This window comes from Nothoprocta perdicaria, unplaced genomic scaffold (assembly GCF_003342845.1).
Source record: "Nothoprocta perdicaria isolate Ctin4 unplaced genomic scaffold, notPer1 scaffold_14, whole genome shotgun sequence".
NCBI lineage: Eukaryota > Metazoa > Chordata > Aves > Tinamiformes > Tinamidae > Nothoprocta > Nothoprocta perdicaria.
In genome coordinates, this window is record NW_020454538.1 from 5,749,746 (window position 1) to 5,776,462 (window position 26,717).

The 26,717-nt window shown below is 36.2% G+C and overlaps 1 protein-coding gene across 1 annotated transcript in view; it reads right to left on the minus strand.

The window, feature by feature from the left end:
• SORCS2 (sortilin related VPS10 domain containing receptor 2) overlaps positions 1–26,717 on the minus strand; it is a 383,600-nt gene that overhangs the window by 29,220 nt on the left and 327,663 nt on the right. Inside the window, exons 12-18 of the mRNA XM_026034091.1 lie at positions 25,131–25,207; positions 19,485–19,576; positions 17,965–18,072; positions 6,284–6,404; positions 4,526–4,659; positions 3,807–3,935; positions 2,216–2,387 (exon numbers count right to left, since the gene is read on the minus strand). Of these exons, the coding sequence (XP_025889876.1) occupies positions 2,216–2,387; positions 3,807–3,935; positions 4,526–4,659; positions 6,284–6,404; positions 17,965–18,072; positions 19,485–19,576; positions 25,131–25,207 (833 nt within the window). The remainder of the gene's footprint in view (positions 1–2,215; positions 2,388–3,806; positions 3,936–4,525; positions 4,660–6,283; positions 6,405–17,964; positions 18,073–19,484; positions 19,577–25,130; positions 25,208–26,717) is intronic.

The window sequence follows — 26,717 nt, forward strand, 5'->3', positions numbered from 1 at the left end:
ATGTAAAATCAAAGTAGGCAATAAAGCCTGCAACTTTCAAACCCGTCTCTCACACAAGGGAGGAATACTTTTTTGGAGTTTTTCTTCTCCTTTTATTATTTTGCAGTTTCATTGATTTTCTTCCATATGAAAGAATGCTTGTAATTTAGGAGAATACTCATAATAGGAAACCTGTGAAAGTATCAAATATCTGAACCYCATATTTTAACACAAAGGACTTTTGAAAGGGCCTTCACTGTGAGATTTTTTTTTCCGCAAATATCGTCTTTCTTATGACAACAGATAGGTAGAATTGAGGCACATTAGRCAATATATTATTAGTAGAAATATATATTACTCGTTAAGAGATATCTTTTTCCCAACAATATGACTGTAAGCACAGTCTCTTTAGATGACGTTAGCTTACAAATTGTTCTTATGCCAATAAGAACACACATATTTTCTCCAAGTGACAGAGGAACAATATGAACAGTATGGAGAGCCAGTAGGTGCAAGTTTCTCTTTATGTTTTGTTCCAACTTCTTTCCTAATGTAAAGATGAGAGCTCAGTGCTCAAAACTTTTTTGAACCAGTCTCCCTGGTCTGAGAAGAAAGATGGTAATGGACAGATAATRAAAGACTCACATAGGAAAAATGTAGCTAAATCTAACACTACTGGAATTTCCCATCAATCTCACTGAAAATAGTTGTTTTCATTTGTTATTTATACCTSCAGCTATTCCTAGCTCCAGCTATATGGAAAAAAAAAAAAATATTATTTCTGAAGTCACATTCACAAAAAAGAGCCCAAAAGGAATGGACACCTGTTTTCTTTACTCCTTCACGCCTGGCATTTCTGCACCTAGTACCAAGCACTCAAATAAACTCGTAATTTAATACTGGTCTTTGGAGAGATATAGCAGCATGTGTCAGTTTAATCTTAGYGGACCTGCTTCTTAAACTCCCTACTTGTTATGAATCCTCACGAGATTGCTATATATATTAAATCTTACGTTCAGCACATTTGAGTATAATATTGATTCTTAGCCATAGAGGGCAGCAAACTTACATTTCTTGCAAATCTTTATCCAGTCCTATGTACTGAGCAAAGATAYGACCAGAAAAGCAAGCATGGGATTCCCTTTTAGACCCCAGTTTTTTGAAGATTTTTTAAAATAGTTAAAAATGTTTTATATATTGCCACAGAAATTCATGAAAACTTCACAATCTATGCAATAGGGAAAAAAGGTCTAGCTGACAATCAAAATCATTAATTACAAATTACACTCAAATGCTCTACACTTATAGCAAAAATGCCAAAACYAATTAAGAAAAGAGAAGTAAGTGTTGCTTGCCGTGCAATTGTCAGTGCACTGCAAGCACTTGGACCTAGAATGCGCTACGTGTTAATGTGTTAGTGTTAGTACTGTGTTAGTACTGTGTTCTGCACATACCCCTATTTTATTGATTTTATTACAGAAATAAATCCCAAGTCCCTCATATATATCACACGGGCTTGCCAAAATGTGTGAAGTTACTTCAAGCTCTTGCAAATCAGTGGGGTCAGCCAGGCTGTACAACACGCCTATTGCCTGAGCGCCACAGTTAGAACCTCATATCTAACAACTAAGCACTACCAGGGCAGGCAACTATCCAAAAGTTGCATACTGCCTTTTGGTCAGGGCTTTAGGGTGTTGTCTCTTTCAATAAACAGAAAAAAATATATACGTCTTTGGCTATACAGCATAAGGCATTACACACATTCTTATGCTGTGTTAATTGTTCATTTACTTTCTGTAAGGTTTTGTTCGATTCCTTTTGGAAAGGCAGATTTTTAAAAAGCACTGAAATCACAAGATGATGTACATATCTTCTCTGATATAACTGCTGAAATTTTTGTCACAAGACGACTTTGGCATTTCAGCTTATTTGAACTGTGTTTTGGCACTTTAGTTTCTTTGAACTGGGGACTTTGCAAGAAGCTAATGTCTCGAGGGAACAATGACTGGACATACAACAGAGGGCACAAATCCTGTCTTGTGGACAGAACTCCAGGCTTCACTGAGTTCACTGGATCATCAGAACAGAATAAAAGTTTTAATACTTAGAGACTCATTCGTCTTTCTCTCCAGCACTAATTAATCCCATATATCAGCAAAGCATAGAGAAGAGAAACTGGAATCTGCAATGAACCCTAAACACAGTGAGGAAACTTTCACAGAACCTTCATTACTACCTGCTCTTGTCTGACAATGAAGGTGATGTCTTCCCCAGGCTTAACAGCCAGGCTTTCTCCTCTGATGCTGATCTGGAGTCCTTTSGGAGCAATCAATGGACACATATGCTGTGCTAAGTTCTGCTGCAGGTCTACACCACCTTCACACACATTAGAAACAACTTTCCTGTACCTGCAAAAACAGTAAGCAGTGAGCACAGTGAATTGGAGGTGAGCAGAAGAAGGTTTTCAGAGGCACTGACTACTGGTGTGACACGAATAACACCTTGGTTCATCAACAGACAAGACTGCGGACAACTGAGAACATCTCACAATGCAAAAACTTTATGATGGACTGATGGTCTCTACTAAGGCAAATCTGTTGAAGAAAGRGGGCATGGAGCAGGATGAGGATTTCCCTTCCATGCGTTGGAAGGGTCAGTCCTTTCCAATTTAAAAAAATGCCTGATCAGACCACCAGGAACTAGGTGTTCCACCATCCTCTGTCATACCCTTTATCTTTGAACACTCTGTACTACACTGAGAGGTCTTGGCTCCTGGATTTTGACGACTTGGACCTTAAGCTTATCCTATTCTACCTGTGCATTAAACGTGGTTGCTCAAATCCTAAGGATCAGGAAAGAAAATCAGACCAAGCAACTTCTGCATTTCCCCAGGACTAATTACTTAAATGCTACTCTCAAATCTATGCATTTCTTAAAATACGTAAAGCATTTATTTTATATAACTGTCTAAAAGAGCAAAACTCTCACATTTTTCAAAAGCTAATAAAGAAACACTTGGAAGTGTTTACAGATCGCTTCACTCAGGTAACTTATTTTTAAGCATTCTTTTGAAATCTGAGCCAGATTTTATTTTTCTGAATTCATACTTTGTAAATCACAGCTGTCAGTCACAATGAAAAAGGTATCATTTTCTTTTGTAAGGCAAAAATACACAGAGACCATAGTTCTATTGCCAGATTTGACATTTCATCCTTTGATTCTCATCTCCAGAACCGACAGAGATGAAGTTACGATACGCCAGAATAGATGCCAGCTGCAAGTTATTCTCAGCGCTGATGTCAGACTACGCTGTAGTATATATTCTATGCGCTATTGTTCATGGTTCTCTAAAGCTTTCCTTTGATTCCGAGTGTCCCATGTGGTTAGGGAAAGAATCTTTGAATCTTTTCTTTATAGGCTTTTTTTTCCTCCCTATGGAAGTGAGAGACAGTTGGAAGCTCTCTTGGATGTTACTTATTCCTTACTCTCATTCATTGAATTCATATTGGAAATTGGTCTGAATAAAAGCAWGATATTTAAATAAAAGGCTTTGAATGGTCACCACTATCTGAAATCTACTGGGAAGAAGAACATTYTCCATCTTTTCAAATGGGTTAGTTTTTGAGCTTCTGTGAATATGCAAAGTAATATTTCTATCTTTCATTACTTATGCACACGATCTAAATTGCACTCTGATCAGCTTACCATATTTACTAATTTTTACAGCTGCCTTACTTAAATTTCTTAAAACCACTTTGTGATTTTTGTTTGGAATGTTTGCCTCCACTCTAGAAATCTCTGGAAGATGGAACATAAAATCAACTTACCCAGTGCTGCTTGTATATGCCTGCCCCAGCACACAGTCTTCAGGAGGTGCTTCTGGGTTAAACCAAAAGTCAGCAAAGCATTTACTAGAGTCTGGCTTCAGAGCTGCAGAACGCTCAAACCCATAATCACTGAAAAAAAATCAAGACTGAGTGTGTTACTCTCTATGCTTTATTAGCAAATCTAATTTGGTGTGGATGAGGCTACTTCTTTAAGAATAAGGGAGTTTTTGTAAAATTATCTGCTACCAGATAAACATACAATGATGAAGCCAGTTACTTTCTAAGGGTAATTTCAATGGGAGCTGTGTACATCTGCAGGCAAACTGGCTGTAATTACTTTCTGAGTTCTGCAAAATTAACTGTCTTGGTAGCTTAGATTTTTAAAAGGTTTCCCTTGCCACACAAACTAACACACATCTTCTTTTGCTCCATTTGCAAATAGAAAGAGTTTGTTTGTTCTGTAAATCTAACCCAGTGGTCATTTTTCAATTCTTAATGAATACAGAAAAGCATGAAGACTTGTTCAGTTAGGTGGAAAAAAAATAAATGCAATGTTTTTGAGAAAAGCAAATACAAATACAGCTCCATATTCGACTGCACTGTTTCTTGGTTGTTTGTAGGTTGTTTTGTGCAGAGTGAAAGGCAAAAGGACAGAACCACAAACACCTCAAAGAAACATTTTACTACTGATAAATCTAAAAGTGCRCAGACAGACTCACCATAAAAAGTCAGAATTCACACATTCACAAACTTTGGATGTGAGAGCCGATGTGAAACTCCTCCCTTTAATGCACCATGATGAAATCTTCCTCTTCCGAAAGCTCCTTTGTTGACCCATGATGCAACGATCACCCTGAACATCAAAGCACTGGATTTATTGCACGCCATTCCCTACACCACACAGACACGTTCTTATGTTGTCATGAGAAAGGTTGGTTTTGCTGCCAAGACTATAAACTTTTATCGCATCTCTAGTTAATCATCGATACAGAGTAATCTCTAGCCAGTTGCCTATGACAGACAACACTAAGAATGAGATCATTGAATTTGAATCTTGAAAGAGCTTAAGGAAARTAGACATATCAAAGCAGGAAAAATATAATTTCAGAATTCTCTCAGATAAGTCTGCTATTCACACGACTGTCAGAATTTCCCTTGTGACCCATGGCATACATTCTTCTTTTGACTGAGTGAAGCACATGTGCTTCAGCCCTCTCCCTTTCCTCACCTCCTCACTCAGTCTCTAAGCTGAACTTGCCTATAAGCTCTCACATCCACTCCTGTCTGCTAATTAGAACATGGCAGAGTTGCAGAATATTCCCATCCATTAAATTATTTCTTGGGGAAATATTTATCAGAGAAATATCCAAAGACGTKCATGGAAATTCAAGTGCAATTAAACCTCTGTTTCATGTGTGCACAACCCAGGCCCAACTGTATAACTGGCTGTTTAAATRCACAGGATTTGCTTCAGATGGCTGAAGTTCTATCTAAATCACCATGAGTTGGGTAGCTAGTCAAGAGGAAATACCAGGAAGATGGGTGCAGACACAGTTCAGATTGAACCTAACTCTCTACTGGTAACTGAGCAGCTGCAAGGAYTCTATCAAAGTCATTTTAGTAGTTTCTAATTTCTGAAAGACACTTCAGTGTCAGTATCCCAAAATACTTTTAYTGTTTAGGTTCTGATCTGCATAACATTCTTAGTGAATACAATTCACTCCCAAATGGAAAGCATAAAATTAGGCATGAGAACTAGCAAATGAGAGTTTGGGAGCTGGAATAATACTGAACAGCATGCAAAAAAAAGAAACCTGCAGAGAGAGAGAACAAATGTACTGGAAGAATTGTAAACATAATAATCACAATGATTATGAACAAATATGAGATATCACGCTTAATGTAAAAAACTCACATTGGGCTCTTTAAATAACGCRTTGTAAAGAGACTATAGCTGCTCAAAATTGAATTTGGACAGAACGCCAGGATCAGCACAGGCTTAATGCATTACTGCAGCAATGGTATTGCCCAGAACAACTGGACTCCACTACATGACTGTCCACAGAGATTATAAATTACTTCTGGAACGGGTCTTACTTATRGCAATTTCAATATGAGTACAGTATTCAGTCAGGGAGTTGGCAGAACATACAATGGCTCGTTCAAATTGCTTCAATCCATATTACAGCTTTTAATTTATGGTATATGCTTGATAATCCAGCAGGACCACCTATTATTTTGGCAAACSCCCAAATACACTTCAGTCTTTCCCAGGCTACAGTTCACACTAATAAAGGCAACACCAAATGTTTGGCCATTTTAAACTGTTCTGAAAYCAGCACATACCAGCCTAAGGAGATGAAAGCCAGAGAGGTGGCATCCCAGTTCTATTAGGAAACATTTTCATAGCAGACAATTTTACATAAATCTGAAAGTTCCTGAAATAGGATGGCCTTTTAATATAAGATCGTGAATACCTGTAGATTTGTGAGATCCCAAGATTCATAGTCATCATCAGTGCACTCCCTGGGGAAGGATGGTCTGAAGTCTACCTTCACCAGTTCCCAGTCGGAACGGTAACTAATATGTCCAAAGACTCTGAATAGAAGATCAAGAGCAAGATCTTACAAGAAAGAAATACCATACATTCGAGCTTTCAAGTTTTCAGTTGTCTCTCCTGATTTCCATTGGCACAATTCCTTACTAAAATGTCCCTGGGATTTGTTGTTCTAGATTTTGTTTTTTTAAGATATAACATGCCTACTTAGAAAACATTTGTTAGTTGTCCATGGAACTCTACAGTGAAAAGATAAAGTTTACTGATCGGTTATTTTTCTCCCCAGCAAACCATTAAATTCCTAGATAGAAATATAATACTTTCTCTAACCGGGAATCGAGCACTTATGTCAATTATCTTGGTATACAAAATGTATAGAGATCTCAGATCTTGACCAGAGGTCATATCAAAGACAATTTGATTTCCAGGTCTGCCATTCATTTCTATCATTATGGCCTAATAGCTTCAACTTTCTGTAACTTGCCTATCATAGCCTTCAAATGGCAATATTGCTACTGATCAAACTTACAGCAGAATTATGAAATTGTATTCATTTCCAAGGAATATTGTAATCGTGCTGGAGTTCACAGCACAGTTATTGTAAACACTGTGCTGAAGAACTCTGACTCTCCTCTTCCCTCCCTGAAAATTCCTTTTTGAACAACAACAAAAAAAGAGAACCTCCTTGCTTTAAAAAATAGGCTTCATTTCCAAAGCCAAGAATATCAAAATCAGATTTATTTCCAAAACAAATGGGTAAGTATGACATCCACCAACAAGTCAGAATGGATAAAGACTCTGTGTAAAAGTCAAATATATTTGTGGTTTGCATTAGAATGATCAGATTTATGTGACTTGTTTGCCAAAGAATTTAAGGCTGATCCTGAAGCCAGAAATTTCTGTGCAGTTCATACAGCATAGAGTTCATAGTCCAAGAATTCTCCAAACTAATTCACTAATTTTCCTCAGTTTTCTTCAAATCCAGACACAGCAAGAATGGTAGAGATTTGTAAAAAATACTCTGCACATTGAGTCTCTTCTTCACTTGTCCTGAATACCAAGGTCAAAGTAGAACTAGGATAAAGCAGAAGCATGGATATAGTGGATTCTCTGCAAAATACAGAGGCAACAACATTGCACTAAGACTGGTTCCCACCGGATGGACATGTAAATTCTAAATCTACCAGAGGCTGAACATCACAGAGAATGTGGTGTAGTAATTTCCCCTTGTCCGTCTTAGTGTCTCTGCTACTCAACCACAGTAAAGTTGTAGATACCATCTACAGATGGCTGCCCATATACACTTTATAATGACTGAATAATCCAGGCTGACAGGAAATTTCACCATCCCAAGTGCACTTAATTAAACAGAAATATGCATTTCTTCATTTTGTATTTTTTACTCTTTTCTAAATAAGCCTCTGAGATTAGGACTTAGATGACCTAGCTTCTTTCTTTTAAAATCTACCCATGGTTCAGTAGTAGAAACAAAATACAGAAGATCTAAAAACTGTAGCTCAGCTGTATGAACACACAGGTGTGTGGTCCCATTTTCCTTCCATTCTACAGGGTTGCCTTGCACTGTGAACGACAAGATTGGTTCCTTTTTCTGGTTCAGTTATGTCCTAAGAACTCCTGTCACCATATGCTCTTCCTCATATATAGTTACATATGCTATAAAGTGACTACTTAGGTGGTCTCATGCTTTTTACACAATGCCTACTTCAATGTGATCTGTTTTGCTGACAGGTATGAAGTGTCTTTTGCTTAGTAAATACCTGTTCCTTTTTTTCCCCCTCTAACTAAAGGAAGGCAGACTTTACCACGTGCTTCTGCAGCCAGCTGCCTTAGAGAATGCTTCTTTCCAGACCACAAAGCATTTCAAACTATTTGCATGTCTTTTAATAAATCACCTACCAACAAATATGTTTAAGCGCAAGGACCTAAGCTGTGTCAAAGCCTCACTCCTGAGTACAGAAGGCTACTTTCTACAGAACAAATGATTTTTTCTTCATTCATACTAGGTATCTCAGGCAGATTAGGAAGAGAGAGGGAGGGTATTAGTTCTTGGTTGGCACCAGTCAGCACAGAATGCATCTTCCAGTGACAAGAGAGAATCCACAGTTTCAGATAATTTCTGCCTTTCCTTTTTAGATCAAAAAAAATCATCTATTTATATTTTAACATTGTATTGGCATCAATTTAACAGCAGCCAGAGTAGAGCTATGGTTGGGGAAAAGACAGGTACAAGCACTTCTGGCCAAGCATTCAGACTGTAAAACAACTCTAAACAAAAGTGTACAATAAATAGGGAGTCTTACTGCTAGTTCAACTTTGATGTAATTAACATATAATTTACATTTGGAGAACTGGTTTGGGCTCTGAAGGAAAGGACTTTCTGTTGTAGGGTGAGATCCTTCCATTCAACTTTCATTTACAGCATTGCAAACATGTTTCTGTGTAACATAAGYGCTTATTTTAACACCAGTAAAATGAGGGTAAAAATAAATCTTTAATCAAAAGCTACACTTGGCAATARAAGTTGAGAACATTTAGAGAAATTGTATTAGTTCAGGACTGCAGGGAATCATGAAATTCTCCTGAAAAGAAAAAAAAAAGCTCTGAACTATTAATAATAATCTTTCAGACCTCATGGAGGATTAAGGTGATTCCAGAGGACCTAAGAGACAAATAATCTGCCTAAATATAAGGCAAGAAAAAGCATAAACTTGGGAATTATAGCGTTCACTTTAATGTCCACAAAGATAACCAAATGGCTCAACCATCCATTTATAGACACCTTGGAAATAATTAAGATGATAAACAGCCACTACTGATTTATTCAAAACAAATCATGTCAAACTGATGTAATTTTCTTCTTTAACAGGAAAATAGGTCTAGTGSATAAAAGGATAGGAGTAAATGGGGCACATTTTGACTTTCCTTAAACCTGCTAGGCAGCTCCAGCTGATATTGTCTTAAATGGAAACTGTATGATGGTTCCATAGTCAATGTTTTAAAATAATAATTGTGTTGTCAAAGAACAGACATACACAACTTTTGTGAATAACATAGAATGAAATTATTGGAATTCAAATTACACAACTGACGGAAGAAAAAGCTGCCTTTTCCAAAAGGAAAAGTTGAGGAATTATGGTGAATTGTATCAAGAATGCAGTGTTGTTACATAAGAAAAACTAATTCTAGGTTGTATTCAGAACTGTCAGATATAAGACATGGAGGTGATTATTTGGATAAACTTGGCAGTGGTGGAGCCTCTGAAAGAATACAGGGTCTAATTTGGGATGTTACATGCATATTTAGGGACTCATTGAAAATGGACTAGAGGAGGGGCAAGAATGACTCATAAACTGTTTAGAATAYGCAACCAACAAAAAAAATGAAATAACAGTTTTTCTGTGGAAAAGATAGAGCAGTAAAATAAAATGTCTTCAATTGGTCTTGCTATAGACTGAAATGTCTTCAACGAGACCTGAAATAATGGCATAAAAGGGGAAGGACAAAAATCAGGCTTAAAAGATGTCACTGAAGAATTCTGAAATAGTAACGTAATGAGCTACTGAAATTGCCTATTCTCCCTTACAGGAGGGTGGAAATACAGAAACATCTGGATGACAGCTAGGGATTTGGTAATATTTTAAGATATCTCCAGCTGAAGATATAGTAATTTTATTCAAAAAAAAAATTACAGAAAATGCTGTAGAAATTTTGGAAATTCTACTGTAAAAATACAAAAGACACAAGCAATATCCATGTGAATACAGCAAAGGCATTGATTTTACTGCCTTCGCTGGATTAGCTATAAGCCTCTCAGTGGACTTTTGGCAATAGAAAGAGCACTTCTGCCTGGCAGTCCAGTCTCTTGTTGACAAAATATTGATTTCTATTATGGCTTTACTAATTCTACATACCGATAACCATAATTTGACAGAACACAGGAACTATACTAGTGATCCAACCATTCTCTAAGTTAAAAAAAAATCATGAAATTTGATGCACAGTGTCTCATTGACACAACCACAAAAACATCATGTTAAATGCAACCACACAACTTTGGGATTCAAAGGAATCAAATATATCTTACAAGCATCCAGTTAAGCAAAATGTTTGAAAATCTGCCTGCATAATTATTAATGTTGTTGCTGCAACAACAGTTGTAGCCTTACTGAGGTCAGGAGTTTGACAACACATCAGAACATCCTGTTCTAACGTATAGCCAAGTAACTACTGTTCCAAAATAAGATGTTTTCCAAAAAGGATTTAATGTTTAAGCCAAACATACGAACTTCACTAAAGAATTGCAATGTGGCAGCCATAGTCTAACTGCTCATAAGCACAATATCTCTGTCCAATAAAATCATGAATGTGAAAAAAAAGGAATTGTGCAGCAAATGTAACTGATAAAGATATATATCAAGATGCTAGCAATTCATTAGCTAGTATAATTATTAATTATAATTATTATGATTAATTATAGTTCATTAGAAAGCCATCTTATCAACTCTATTTTAACTATGAAAGACAATGCTAAACAGTTTTTGAAGGAAATTCCAATGACTTCAGAACTTTTTTCAAGAATTTGAAATTTATAATTTCAAATTCACCATTTCAGTTGCCATAACAATTTTCTATGTTTGTTCCTACTTCATTTATGAGCATTCATTCATTTATACATCTTATTTTTTAATTTGATTGCGTCACTTGAAAGCCAAGACGATTTAATGCAGCTTTTATGCGAACTCATTTGAACTATTTGCTGGAGGAATTCTAGTTATTTCTGTCCCTGACAAGGTTCATAATCATGGCTTTGAGAAGTCTGTCTGACCTACCCACAGGATACTCAAAGCAATGGAGCTGACTGAGACGGCTTCACGTCACTGGTGAATATCTGAGAATGCTCAAAGATCTCGGAGCTGAGGAAATGGTCCTGCTGTACCACACCATGCTAATCATGAAAACAGCACATGTGGAATTTATTCAGATGTTTAACATGGCAACTTAAGTTGTCCAACTTTGGTGTTTGCACTGAAGGACAGTGATGACAACAGTGTGACGCACAGCTACTCTTGTTGGAAATCACATGGCCTTTTCCATTCTAGACAAGTTTTTAATCTCCTAAACTCCCAAGTACTGCACTGGCTTTTGCTCTCCTCCTTATGAACAAGCTGTTCTGAAACAGCATTCTGCCAAGGTAGCAGAAATGGTCTGCACAGTCCAGAACCACACTGCTGACACACTCTGCTAGCTGGATGTGCCACATGAAGGTGAAAAAGGACTTTTTTGTGATTCAAGAGATCCCTCAACTATATAACGTTGGCAGTTAAAATCTAAGACTTGAATTAGGGTCAATTCAATGCCAACATCACTTATATGTGATGTCATCTCAGTGGTTCTAGTATTGTGTAACAGGTTTAATAATTTTTTCTAAGCAGTACCTAACATGAATAAAAAGGTATGTACTTAGCATTCTCCATGGAGCTAAACCTCAAAATTCAATAACATGCTTGTGACCAAGCTCAGAAAGAAAAACAGACTCTCAGAGCTGACAGTTAACTATTTAAACAGCCCTATGTCTCCTGAAAAGTCTTCATCTAAATGGAGGCAGTCACAGAGTCGCACTGAAAAATGGTATTTGGGTTTTGTTCCCTAAGATATGGCTTCTTTTTCTACAATAAATCATATTAGAAGGAACTACAACTGTAAGTAAATATACTGCACTGTGAAATATCTCTATTTATTTTTATAAAACAAGTGCAAATTCAGATTGAATACTTATTCCTTCTTATAGTTAGATTTCAGAGGAAACTCACATTAAAATAGCAGCAATATCCTCAGCTGTCTGTTACGTAATGAGATTTTTCATGTCAATTTATGGTGAGCTCAAAGAGCTGACAGTCCTTTCCTTCTTTTATATCTTTACTACAAATGATGACAATATAACTGAAAAGGCAAAAAAAAGTGCCCATCTTTGTTGCTCTTCGTACTATCTGTACTATTAACATGCCTTGAACATATAGTAAGGCCTCCCGTGTTAGGGAGCTCCCCTGTTAGGGAGCTCCCCTGTTAGGGAGCATCATGATCATGATGAAGGAGTAATTTGATTAGGCAGTTGTACTGGGAGGAGGCACCTTATCTCCTGTGTAAATAATGGGCAATGTTCCACGTACCTTATACAAGAGGTGAAAGGATTACAGAAATTATTACAGAAATTTTTTCAAGAGAGTAGAGGTTAGAAGAGTGGGTTAGCCATTACTATGAATACACTGTTACTTTAAGTCTACTATTTTCCAAAGTGAAAAAGAGCAATCTTTACAGATCTGCTTTCATTTTGACAATTCTCCTTGCCTTCTTTACACTACCAAAAAATAAACTAGAAAAAGAAACTAAATAAGTCAAGGAGTTCAGTCAAATGGATGAAAGTAAGGCAAGATTCAAGCTTCAGTCTGTTACACATCAAGATTGTAATTCAGCATATTTTTGTAATTCCCCAAAAGAACACAACAAAGGTCACATTTTCAGTGGCCTTCCTAAATTGCAACTAGGGAAATGATGAATGCTTCCAAGTGCAAAAGTAGACACCTGCCTACATAATCGGCATATACAATAACTTTGTATAAACAGTGCTTGTGTACACAACATATTATGTGCAAATACCTCGAGACACTTATGATTTAAGGGCCTTAAACTACAAACACATGCATCTATTTAATATTGGGTTTTGTTTTTTTCTTCGTCTGGTTTGTCTGCCAAGGTGAAAAATGAGGGGAGGAAACAATTTAGTTGAAATTGAACCAAAACATGCTTTTTCATTGTTTCCTGCCAGAAAAAAAAAAAATTGACAATCATTCTTTTATGCCAAAATATCTTCATTTGAGGTCTTTTGGAGAGAAGAGGAATGTAAATGAATGCTTAGGTTCCGAGAACTGATGGTGAAGATCAGGAACAGGCTGCTCACATTTTATGCAGCTTAGTAGCTCCATAATGTCTGTGAATTACGTCCAACATTTTTTGCATATATTTGGTAAAATCCTTTTCAAGAACAGTTCTCTTTCAGCTAAGGAGAAATCTGACACTATAAAGGATATCTTTACATCATTCAGCTGTCTGCTATCATCTTAAAAATTCAATTTATCAGTATAACTAGCATTTTAAGTAAATACTAACTTYCATTTTTCTTTACTCACACATTTAACAAGCAGATCCCTTGCCACAAGGAAGATTTTTTTTCATCCAGACTTTACTTACAGGCCTGAAGCAAATGGCTTACGCTCACCTAAATTGTAGCCCCTTCACTTAAATTGCGGCCCCTTCATTTTGAGAAGAGTTCAAGGCCCCATCCAAAAGTAACCAAAGTGYGTAAATAATTTTATTGTAGGGCAAAGTTTCAAATGTTTAGATTATTAGCACCACTGATTATAATTAAAACCTAAAGTGGAAGATCGCCCTTGCTTAATAATATGTCCTCCCACTTGTCCAAACACAAAGGTCACTGTGTCACCCTTTTTGTCCCTTTACAAGTCTCTAGGTATAGGCAGGCAAATGAGGATTCTTACAGACCCTGAGTTCCTAATCTTTCAACTCATTTTATTCAAACATATTTTCAGGTCTGACTTCAAAATATGCTAAATGTGGGCTGTAGCAAGGCACCAAAAGTCTTGGGATCCTACGCTTCTGAATATGTTATGCCAATGGGTGTGAAAGTCAACTTTATGAAAAGAAAAAAAAGAAAACAAACAAAACCCCACAAAACAAAAAAAAAAACACAAATACCACAAACACAAAGCATTACCCACTGCAGTTCTTTAGAGCAGAGGGAGAGGATAGGGCAGTCCCATGTTCTTGTCACTAAGACTACAAGTAGTGACACTACCATACAGCGGCTTGAAAACGCCAATGTGTCTTCACTGAGATGTCAGCAACAGAATTAGCTGGAACTAAACTGATATATGGATGTCTAGATTAGCTGACATCTAGATTAGGCTGAAATAGAGCAATCCTGTTTTGCCAGTGTTATTTTGACAAGGTCAYCATTTCCTACCTGTGTACATTTCCTCCGCCTACAGACAGCTGGATATGTTTCTCATTACGTAAAAAGTACAATTTCACAATTGATTAATGCTTCTTCAAACTACATTCAAATATGAGGTTATGCAGATGCAAAGAAAACCTAGTATCTGCCTTAAGACATCAGCTATCCTCCCACTTGAGGAGGTTTTATCTACTACTCAGCTACTTTGAATTTCTTAGGGCTGCAGTATAGGGAAGCTTGCAGTGAMGAATTCACAGCAGAGAGCAATTCCTGCACCCAGTAAGAAATGCAGAGGCAGCAGGAAAGGCAGCATGCTGCCAGAAAGCCTAAAAACTACATACTGGTAAGAGCCCATGTTGACATCCCTATGCAGAATCAGTAAAAACACAGCTCTTTAGATGTTTTTCCCTAATATCTAATCTTATTTTACCATGCCCACCTTGCTTGGACGGAGTTTAAACTTGACAGTCTTTTGTGTCCCTTCTTTGCTAGGAAACTAACGGGAATGTAAAATCAGATTTGCAAGAATGACATGCACACACAGAACTGCTATAATTCAAAGGTGTCAGGAAGATCCCAACAACACATTAAGATGTTACTCTGCAAGACTTSAGAAAACATCTCTCTTGAAAGATTCCTGTAAGGAAGACTTTGATATCTGGCTGATATGAAGAAACTGTTTCCTTAATTTTACAAATATTTTATTGCTCAAGACACTTATAACTCCTAACTAGATCTACTAGAGAACAATATGGAATAAAATATTCTTTGGCAGCTGGAAGTACACATTTAGACTACTGTGGAAGAGTGGGATTAAATGATTTTGATTAATGCTGACTGGTTGATGACAATTCATTTTTCCAAAAACTTTTGACAAGTCAACATTTGTTTTTCCTCTGTTTTGAAAAAAACACAATACTTCCTGAAATGAAGGCTTGAGGTTCACATTCCCTGTTTCCTCAGTTCAGCTTTTCCAACTGCACCACTTTAGATTTGTTAGGACAGAAAAGAAATTCAGATGAATACTCTAGTCACTGTGCTAGAAAAAATAAAATGTCTTTCTCAGATGTAGTGCTACCAGATCCTTCAACGTCTTTTCCCAGACAATCTTCTGATAGATTTTTCTTYAACAGAATCTTAAAAACCTAGAAGGAAATTCCTACCCCACTGACACTGACTTCAGTGGTACCGGAATTTTCACCCTTTTGGAGCTGCTAATTTCTGTACAAGTAAAACATTTTTTGACCCTTTCATGACTGGCACTAGCAGCTTTAAATGAATTAGTCTTTGTTTGACCATATTCCTGGTGGAATACTCTTTCAGTTACTACCCTCCCAGAATTATCTTAACTAAGTTAATTTATGTAGCTTTTGACATTAGACTATATTCAAACAAAGCTCCTATAAAAGAGAGAAAATGAGAAACCTGTTCAAGTTCTTAGAAACGGATTTGGGGATTCTTCAGGATGAAAGACATTGTATTAACTTATTTCCTTTACCATGCGRATATCTTGCCATATACAAGTTAGTGTTCCCCCCAATAACACTCCAGTCATTTCCTTCTAATAAAATGGAAAAGATGTCTTTTTTTAAGACAAGGATTGTGTCTCAACTCTCAAATGCAGCAAATCACTGTAGATCAGTTCAGTCAAGTCATATCCAGTGACACATGCAAAGTTTTAAAAAGAAATCAACAATGACATAAAGAAATAACAAATGTTAGGTGGACACTGTCACCCTGAAGGCAAAACCTAACAAAAAGCCAGTAGGAAAGGTAAGGAAGCTGACAAAGTGGCAAAAGGAGAACATGTATTGCACATTTATTCCTCTGGTTTTGTTTAAAGACAGACAGAAAAGCACCAAGTATTTGTAGGGCTGCTCTGTGGTACTAAGTGGTCTACCTGCTCCATGATCAGTGGAACTAATGTAAACTAAGATCCTACTCTACTGGATTTAAGCCTGGCTGGAATCAGATTCATTTCTTCTGGCCTTAGAAACACACACGTTATATGATGCTTTTTGTGTCTGCTTAAGCTCACGTACCAAACTCACCTACGATTTGGTATATTTCTGATGGATTATTTTAAAAGATATCATGTTTTGCACCATCTCTTTGGCCCATACAGCCAGATATTTACATACATACATAAAAAGCCTCTTGCTTTTTATGAATTAAAAGGAAAATACAGCATACAGTCATCACCCACTCCTTTATCTTCCTAAAACTACAGTATAGGAAAAGCCTTTGATCTCTGCACTTCCATTTAAATCGATGAAAATCTTTCACTCAGAGACATCCTCTGTTTATGTGGTATATATGATATAATATCATATAAACCTATGGTTTAAAGAATAGGTAGATGGTAGAACAATAAAGTTTGTTCATCTCAGATCATATATATAAACATATATGTGTGCGTGTATATATATATATATATCTCTAACAGAAGATACATATATAGATAGCAGAATGTGTAATGGAAATAAGACAATGGAGCAAGGAAGAATGAATAGTAGGCCAAATTCACCCCCGTGGAGTACAACATTAGGAATATGGCATAATATTTTTAAGTACATTGGCTTGAATTTCTTTTTTTGCTGCAAATCATTCATACAACTCCTGTGCTGAGCTATTGGTTTTTTGTTGGTTTGTTTTTGTTCTCCTGGGGAAGTACTACTGGTACACATCAAAGACAGCTTTATTTGTAACTCGTAGGAGAAAAAGCTTGTCATGAACACACTAATATACCACAGGTTGCACAAGCTGTTCTAAGTGATACAAGCAAATGCAACATCTTGCACATCTTTGAGTGCAAAGTATGGGGTTTTTCTTTCCTGCATTCATTCCTACTACTACTGCACTTATCAAGTACCTTTGTCTCAAATTAGACAGGTATTTTTTATTCTCAAGGACTTCTAAAATATCAGCATTTATCCTAGAGAAGAACTTGCAGCTCAGATCCAGATGCCCATGGCCTCTGGGGAAAAGACAGAGAAACATGGGCCTGAACTGCAGMTTTTGGTTATTTTTAACTCTAGTCACAGAATCTGCCACAATCACTGCACAGAAGTAAAACTTGCTTTTTCCACAGTTTTGTTACATAAACTACTGCGATGCTAGTTACTAGGGCAACAATATAAAAGACAATTTTCCCAGAAAATAGCATAGGTATTTAACATTTTGTGAACTCTAAGAATTTGTGAGTATAAATAGAAAAAAAAAATCAGGAAACAGGTATTTTTATTTATATTTCTCAAATTCATATTTGTAATCTTATTATTCCATTCTCTCTAATGACCATGAAAGATAATATTTCATATTATAAGCAATATAAGCATAATAGTTCATCCTTATAATTTGAAATATCTCACTCATAATTTGAAAGMCAGGCTGCCTACTTGTGCTCTTCAGACATGATCAGTGTAAAAGCCTGTGCAACTGCAAGCAACAAAACACTAACTCAAGGACTATCTCAAACACCCACAATTAAAAACATGCTCGATCACATTAGCAGACAGAATCCCGAAAAAGAGAAGAAAATGAAAACCTACGTCATGACTAGTGTCTCGTCTCCAGGTTCACTAAGCAGTCCATCCACAAAGACTGAAGTGCTGGTAAAATTGTGTGTACTCCAGGTCTGGCCTTCATCTATGCTGAACCTATGAAAAAAGCAGCAGCAATTTTTATTTACACCAAGTTTTATATTAAGTAGAATTTACTTCAAAAATATTCATGAGTTAAATCCTAGGATTAATATAATCAAAATACAGTTTGCCTGGTTAGTCTAGTTCATTATCCTGATCTTTTTTTTCAGCAACATATCCAGGAGCTCATGTCTTTATTAGAGGATGTATAATAAACTTGCAAAAACAGGGGTACTCTCAAGCAAATAAACACTGAGGTCTGAGAACAAATCATTCTGCTGCCTTGTGGGTTCAAGAGCCAGTTAATTCTCCCTAGCAGTCTCAGACCTAGAGACCTGTTAGGCAAAGGTCACTGAGACACGAGCAGGCAAAACAGCTCAACTGCCAGAACATGTGGGACTACAGGCACCAAGACGGCCCGTCACAGTTCTTACCATTCACTTAAATGCTTTCAAAACATACTTTCATTTGCAAAAAGATTCAGCAAAAAGTGTTTCAGACACTCTGGGCAACTCCACTATGCCCAAACATTCTGACTCAAAAAACTATTTTCTTGTGTACCTTTCCACTGAATTTTCTGGATACTTGAGTTAACTTTTATTCCAGATAATTAAATACACAGATAAATTCCTATTAAAGAGGATTATGCACAAATGAGTCTAATCAGAAGTACTAAAAGACCTTCTAACCTTTCCATAAGGTTAAAGATAACTTGGTATGCTATTAAATAAGATTACCATATTTTGTGTAATTATCATGCAGTTTAGAACTTGATATTTTATAACAAAATGCTTTTGTAGCACCAAACTTTTCCAGACAAATAACCTCAGAAAGCTAAATAATGCATCCCTATTATATCACATGATCTACACTGCACAGAACAGTTACTCTGTGCATGCATTTCTCAGGAGCATGACGCTTCTTGCGTAACTGTTTCACAAAGTATTTTAGCACACATCATTCATTTTCTCGCTRGCTTTAGAAACTTCTATCATATTGTTCTTCAACACCTTCAATCTCAGTGGCCCTTAAAGGAGACAGAGCTTGATTATATTGTGAATTACTCTGATAGACACCTTCGGTATTTATGTAGCTTAAGTTCAGCATCATTGCCATGTACTGCTGCTGCAAACCACTGGCAGATAACAACTGTGCAGAACACATGTACTATAAATTGTACTGTAAAAATACTAGCACAGTCTTTTATGCAAAAAATATTYACACGGATGATATAATAATTTATTATGGTATCCAGCACATTATGGTACCAACTGCATCAGGAGTTGGTCATTTTGTTGACTTAATGAATGTTTGGTTCATCTGATTCCACCTGTATTTCTAACATGATTACAGTGAAATGCTCATCTTAAACTCTGAACTTTATCTTGAATATGCAACAGTTCTGCTTTAACTGAATGCAGCATTACTTGAGTATTTTCAGAGGGATCGAAGTGTCTTTGATGGCGACAATTACTCCACCATGGTCCAAGTACAAGATGTGATGTTCTTCTTCAAAGACCTGAAAGCCAGACAGAAAAAAAAAAGGCCAGTTAAGCAAATATATTAAACAGCAGAAGAGTTTGAGCAAACCATGCTTAAAGACTTAGCTTTTATATCTGCAATTTAAATTAGAAAGGACATAAAAGTCGACTTAATTTGTATAGTTACCTCATCTGTAATAGAAAAAAAAATGAAGCAGGTGAATCAGAAAACATTCCAACTCAAATGTAACTATCAGATAGTCAGATTTAACTATCTACCATGATCTCAGCCCAACAATGTCCTTCACAGTGTGTATTCTGCATGCTTTCCTATTACAGATCACTAAGGGATCTATCATCTTATTTTCATAYATACTCTGTGAATCTTACAAAAATAAGTGAAAAATGAGGAAATAAAAAAAGGAACACTATAAAACTATTGTTATCTGTGACTCTCTCACATGTTCTCCAGACTCTGTAAAACTTTAAGAAATTGGCACAGGCATATTCTGCATTTTCAGTATTAACAGCATTTTAAATTGAAACTTTATGGGATCTCACAATGAAGCCACTCTGAGTTTAGAATCAAAATACATATAATGGTGACTCAGCAATACAAAGGATTCGGAATTTCCTAGKTTTTTTTCTGGAGGTCATCAGCAGTACTAAAATAAATGAACAGATAAACACCTTTCCTCTTTCATATCTAAAACCTGTTGCAAGACAGATTTTACTCACACTAGTAGTCTGAGAAAGTTCCTTTAACATAAAAGCAGGTGATAAAAGTGAGAGCTACTATAAACTTAGCATCTWATAAATCAACATACAGAATCCACACGTTTTGAGAAAGCAAAAGTGAAAAACATAAAGGTTAACTTTGCCTCTTGAATGAGAAAATACTGACAATACCTCTTTTTAGACATTTACAGGATTTATCAGTAAAAGACTGAACCAGAAGGGGGAAAATCTTTTTATTGCAGAACATTTACAATTACTTCAAAAATAGTAAGCATTTCATTCGGGTTCAAAATGAAAATCCTTCTCTCATCCAATATTATTTAATAGGAATTCTAGAGCTTCAAGTATATGATTAGCTTTTCAGTGCTGCCAGTTTACAGGCAAACCCTTATATGAGGCATTTACAGTCCTATCTATTTATTCCACACAGCTGTGAATTTTAGAAGGGAATTCAGTAAAGGACAGTTGTTAATTTTAGATGTATCTCAAAAGGATGAGATCACTTGGAGTCAGATAAGCAAGCAAAGTTTYGATTTTTCTCCAAACTCTGTTTGAACTTCTGCTGAACTCAAGATGAAACAGTATATGCTGGGGTATAAAGTCTCTGAAAGCTTCACCCTCATATCGATGATAACAAAACCCAGCATCTGTATCACTTCATCCCAATTAGGTTTATCCCTGTTGCTCTTGGAAAATGACATGGCATGTCCTAGTGCACCATTTTAATACCCCAGCTTTACCCCCGTGAACTGTGGCACACCAGAAGGCACCCTGCACATTTCCTAATCGTATGACTGTGATCTTTCTGTCATCCTCTACTTGTACACACTTCAAACATTTTATATCCAAAATACAGTMAGTTCCTTTTGAAAGCAAATTCTCATCTCCAGTATGTTGAAAAGAATTCACTCCTATGAAGTTGCATGCATTTGTCTGTATAGTTGAGTATTTGTCTCTACTTTGTAGGAACAATACCAAGAAAAGCAGTTTGTAAGGGAACTATGCAAAGGTGGCCCTGGTTTCAGAGCTTAAGTTAGAACAGAGAAACAAGCAATATGTGTGTTTACAGGCAGCCAAGAATTCTGATATTTAAATTTTAATCTTTCCACTAACTAATCTAGGACATTTATTATGATTCCCAGCAGTAGTTAGCTATTCTAKAACTAATATTTTTTATGTTTTCTTCTTTTTTTGATAATTTATAATAATAGTGTCAACTTCTCTCCCTCGTTCTTCTGTTTGTTCCTGTATCCAGAGATCTAAGTTCAGATCCTAGACACACAACAGGCTTTTCTTTATAATCTCGGAAGATTAATTGACCATTCTGTGTCTTGACTGGCTACTTTTCTAACAGAACAAACATGAAAGTTTTGTAAGTGTTTTTTACTTTTAAGCCATTTCTTTGGAAAACCAGATCTCTGACTAACTGTGTGTGTTCTGTTTCAAGCACAATGTTTTAACAAAAGCTGTTGAAATAGCAGTGGTAACAATAAATGTGAACAGAAATCAGTTCTTAAAAAAAAAAAAAAAAAANAAAACAGACTCAGTACTCAGATGTTTACACAGGGCCATGTTCAGTGTTTAACAGGCTATTCTCACATCTCAAAAATGAAGACCAAAGAAGGAAAAAAAAAAAAAAAGAGAAAGAAAAATAGTCCCCAGAGGGAAAAAATGTGTAAAACCAGGACAGTCTGAAATGTTATTCAAATATAGGTCACTTTTCCCAAGATGCCTATCTATGGTAATGTCAAGATTAAATTCCCCTCTCCTGCACTAAGTCCAGAYGACTCTTGTTGCATGGACATTTAAACTGCTTGTCAATCAGCTCCTGAACTATTGCTATTTTGCTATGTAGTGTTGTACAGTACAAAGTCACGAATTGCAGTATGTCTTAAAATGTTAAAAGCAATGTAAAGTAATGTTCTCAAGAGACATCCACAAGCAGCTCAAGCATCACGTATCAGAGGGGAAAATCTGAAGCCAGCCYAAGTTGTACTCTGGCTGCTCCCCATCAAAAGCCTTCTTTTACTTTTCAATTTATCAGAAGTATTTATTTAATTTCACAGTGGTTTCTTGTTCAGATATTTTTTATTTCTGCTTATCAACACTAGCTATATATCCCACCACTTTAAGTCTTCACGAACCCTTCCATGGGACATTACCACAGGCAAACTAGGTAAGTATGGGTTTAGTTGAAATGATTGTAAGAAGTGTACACAAATAGCTAGGAAATTATTAAAGGAAACCAAGCAATGGATTGTTGTTAACTCGATCATTTATACAAATTCTGTGATGCAGAACCCGATTCCAATTTTAGTTTACAAACTGAATCTCAGTCAATAATGTGATGCTATTGTATAAAACAAGAAAACTGCTGATTTAGGTTGTCAGTAATATCCAGACATTAGGTGAAACCATCTCATTGCATTTAGCACTGTTAACATTTGTAATTCAATTTGATCATACTCCAAGAAAGGCATGACAGATAAAGGAGTACGAATCAGAAAACAAAAAGAGGGAAAAGAGATTTAGAAATTCGACCCGATATAGGAAACATTGTTTTTGTTTCCTAACTAAAAGTTTGTTTCAAACAAGTTTCTAAAAGTTTGTGGGTTTTTTTCCTAACTACGAGTAGACACAATAATGACCTTTCAATATCTAKAAGGTTATTCTCAAGTGACAGAAAACCACTGCTCTCCAAAGACTAGAACAGATAAGCTTAACTCTCAAAATTTATGAAACTGCAATATCAAGAGCAAAAATAAGGACAGTCTATATTAATGATTCAGAAACATCTACAAAGAATGGGCAAGTACTACAAATGAAGCCTGGAGCATCTCCTCAGTGAGGGTTTAATGAACAGGTCAGGCAAACCCCTATTACAGAGGTTATAGGTATATCTGATGCTGGCCCAGACAGGGGGTTGGACTGCATGATCTTTGATCTTCCTTCTACTTCTATATTTTTTATTTACTTTTCTGTATTGCTCTCTCTGCACAAGCACAAGCTGCTTTTCCKCTAGTAGAGTTTGTAGACTGCTCTGAAGCAGTAAGTATGGGATGTGAGAAAGGTGATAAGTGCTCAGGAATCTCAACTGCCATTTCCAAGTCAGTGACTTAAACCCAACCTCAGAATTGTCACAAAATAAGAGCAAAAACTTTGCTCTTATTTTGYCTGCTAAGGGGAACAGTAATTTCCTCTAAATAATATCCACATTATCTAATATAATTTTATCTAATAGAATTATTTAATTATCTAATAGAATATTATCTAATAGAATAGAAATATCTAACATTTCAGGAACTTTACCTGAGAAAGGAAAAGTACAGCAGCTTCAGTAAGAACTGTTTGATCACAAACAGTAAAGTCATAAACCTGATGAAAACCTATATTTCCATTCTGGTCACAAATATTATGTGCTTTCAAAGACTTCACAGCAGTTTTAATTAAAATAAAGAAAGCAGCAATGCTTTTCATTTTGACTGTAATAATGAGGATCAGTTTGTGAGTGATTTTACAGCCTGAATCTTAACATCGATTTTCATCACATCTCATTTGCCTGAATGTCTCAGAAATAAAAGCAGTGGGAATATGAATTTGATCCCTTTCACTCTTTCTTTCTTACTTTTCACCCAGGAAAAATACAGAACTTCAGAAAATGGTGACACTAAATCGTTACAAAAGCTCATGCTCAGTATCATGTGGCACAGCATACATTCCAAATTCTTTAAGGTTTTTGCATTTAAATACCATCCACTAGAATGCCAAAAAATGGCATTAAAGCTTTTTTTTTTTTTTTTTTTTAACTCAAAGGGCATTACCATGACAAAAATATATATATTTCTTTTATAAAGCTCTTCTGTGAAGTATAAATGGCAATATAAGAAACATCAATATAAGAATACACTATTCTCTTTTCACCCTCTCTCTGGGCTCAATAACAGTAGTGAGAGCATCTTCACACTTACTTATTCTCAGGTAATAACACAACTGATTTCTTTTAAGATRAACATTAAAATAGTATTTTAATTGAAACTAAATGATCTTATGACACACTTCTGTGCTTTGAGGGTTCTTTCCTTTCTGGATAAACATTGTAAAGAGTTTTCAGAACTTAAGTTCTATCATCATTATTGAAGCTGTTATTCAACATTCAAAAAGAAAACATCCTCAGGATCAAACATAGATAGGACAAGAGTAATTTAGGATAAAATATGTCATAAAGGCAGAGCACTTAAGCCAGCATCAAGCACTGCCATTAAAAGATGTTCAAAGTTCAAATGGCATTACAATTACAGCAGGATTTTTTCTTAATTACTTTGATATTTATAGTCCCAGAATTCATTAAATCATATTAAAATACACTCAAAGGTGTGTAGATTTTTCAATTTTTTTTGTTTTTTCAGGTTCGAGGCATCACCAAGTTAAGTAGAAGCTCAAACATAAGTTTTCAGATTAAGAAACAGAAGTGTCCTCCTTTTTACCTTTTACCTTCCTTTATCCTTTTCCTTTCTGGTTGGAATGTGATGCTGTTAAAACTAGCCGACACTGACTTCATCATTAGCATAGGATGGTCATTTAAATTATTTAAAACTAAGGAAACTCTGTTGTGTGTGCAAGATACTTATGATAATATCTGTAAAGACCAATATTTTCTGAGTAGCAGTAGAGCCTGACAGAACAGCCCATTTCAGGCTTTGCAAATCTCCTTAATCTCTTGCAGCTTCCAAACAAAATACAGATAATAGCCACCTGCCTCAAAAAACATAAAGATTAGTTAAGCATGGTAATATTCATCACATTGGGTACAATAAAATTATTTCCAGGTGCCTTTGAGTACTTCTGCTTTCCTACCTGGCGCCACGTCTTCCCACAGTCCGATGTTATGTACATCTCTTCTTTATATTCAACCAGCTGCGACCCCAGGTTACCTGTCACAGAACAGAAGGATAAAAGAGTTGAATTTGGGTGGCATTTAGACAGTGGAGCGCTCTCTTCTGTCCAAAAGGACTAGAAAAAATGACTTTGGGGGCAAAACAGATTGGATCTAGCAGTGCTACCTGTCAGACTGAGAGCTTTTCAGGTCACAACAAGAACTGAACTGTCACCAGCCACTTTTGGCAGCACCAGCTATACCTTAAAAATATACATGTAATCCTTTCTCCCTTCCGTTCCCCCCCTCTCCCTCCCTTCCTTCCACATATATGTAGTTGTCTATAGGCAGGAGCAATAAGGCTTCACTCTAACACTAAAATGCAGAGGCCCAATCACATCCTAGAGCAGATACTGAAAGGCTTGTGAAGAGCCCAGACCACTCACTGTTCTTACTGCTCCAAGATTCTGCCAAAGACACAGGAGCAAGGACTATTCCCCCTGTCACAACATTTCCTTCACTCCCTCTGGAGCCTTTAATTTAGACACCATCCTTWGCCCTACCTCTTCCACAATGGATGAAACCACATTTCCAATAACAACAAATCATCTGACTGAGACTGTCAGTCTGCCAAAATAAAGGCTGCATCAGGATCCTTGACAATATATCTGACCATCAATCAACTACAGATTCCCTTGCTTACATATGTTCCTGGTTGCTTCCTAATATATGGGAGGCAATGACTTTGGAGCGAGGGAATTGAAGAATATTAAATTCATAGATGGGAAAATGTAAATTCGGCGTTCAAAAAAATTTACTTAAATATTGATTGGGAAGCTGCTGAATATTTTGACCAAAAGCACTGTGGAGCAGTAGCTAACATTCAGCCTGCTGCAAAGCAAATAGAAGCTTTGGAATAAACTTGTGGAAACAGATTTTAACAGATGCAATTTCAAAAGCTGAGATCTCTATCTTTTAACAAGCCATATTTCAAATAACAAACTATTAAAGCACGAGTAAGTTTAGAGTGTTGCAGTGAAGAAGCAATCATTCCTTCTAAATGATAATCTTCATGGGAATTTTTGCCTTAAATATGCACTTTGTATGTTTTTAGAGTAAAAAGAAGATAAAAATCATCAGATCCTCTTAAGCAGAGTAGACTTGAGAAAAGAAAACACTTGAGATTAGGATAGCCGTATGAAATCTCACTTGTGTGTTATATAAATAGCTGTTCTCACCACTAAAACAGATCTGCTTGTGCACATGGACTGTMCTATTTAATACTGAAAGTTTCTTGAGAGGAACAATTGCATGTACTGCCCAAAATACACTCTCTGTTTCGACCATCAAGATTGTGTATGCTTCACTGTTTCACAGTTTAAATCGTTTAATTCTAAATGCAGCCTATTATAATCTTTATGCTGAATCACAGAATCTCTAGAAATTAGTACATTTTCTTCAAATGCAAGAAGATGTCTCTCTGCTTTCTGTCTTTCCAACCCACTCCATGCCTTCTCCTTTATTAAATAATTCACCACAGTTTTAATTCACTGTGTCATTTTGAAAAT